Source organism: Euprymna scolopes, chromosome 22, assembly GCF_053919585.1.
Source record: "Euprymna scolopes isolate OS-2025 chromosome 22, ASM5391958v1, whole genome shotgun sequence".
NCBI classification, from domain to species: Eukaryota; Metazoa; Mollusca; class Cephalopoda; order Sepiida; family Sepiolidae; genus Euprymna; species Euprymna scolopes.
In genome coordinates, this window is record NC_136503.1 from 38,018,253 (window position 1) to 38,018,758 (window position 506).

General features: G+C 37.2%; 1 protein-coding gene across 2 annotated transcripts in view; it reads right to left on the minus strand.

The window, feature by feature from the left end:
* LOC145243979 (proton myo-inositol cotransporter-like) overlaps positions 1-506 on the minus strand; it is a 42,874-nt gene extending 42,368 nt beyond the window's left edge. Inside the window, exon 1 of one of the 2 annotated variants that reach the window (XM_080107115.1) lies at positions 1-503. This exon is cut by the window's left edge and continues 210 nt beyond it. In XM_080107115.1, coding sequence (XP_079963241.1) covers positions 1-163 — 163 coding nt within the window. In that variant the 5' untranslated portion in view covers positions 164-503. The other variant, XM_080107114.1, reaches the window with a different exon arrangement.

Below are 506 nucleotides of genomic sequence, written 5' to 3' on the forward strand. Positions count from 1 at the left end.
AAAGATTGAAATATGTCCGTAGGGACAGCATAGCTCCAGATATGATCCCGGTGTCATATCCAAAGAGAAACCCGCTTATTGTCGCGCAGCAGGTCAGAAGATATAGAAAACAGTTCGCTTTTCTGTTGGAGTTTTTTTTCAGGATCGGAACACGGTCGTCCATGATGGATAGGAGACACGGTGTTATGAACGTCAGGTCTTTCTTTCCTTTTCAGTAAACATGATTTCAATAGTCACAGCTGTTGCTCCCCCCCCCCCCCGCTCTTTCTTTAGTTTCTGCATAAAGTATGACTATTACGGTAACAGCAATAAAAAAAGAAGAAAAAGAAAAGAAAAATGAAAACACAACTAATAAAACTAATAGTTCTCAGTCGACAGTTATTACTTCAAATGAGGGTTTATGCCATTATGCTCACAAATTAGCATAGTTGCTTTTTTTTTTTTTTAGCTTTTTAATGGAAGATATATATCAGTGGGTGATTGCTTTTTTGACAAAAGTTTTTTAC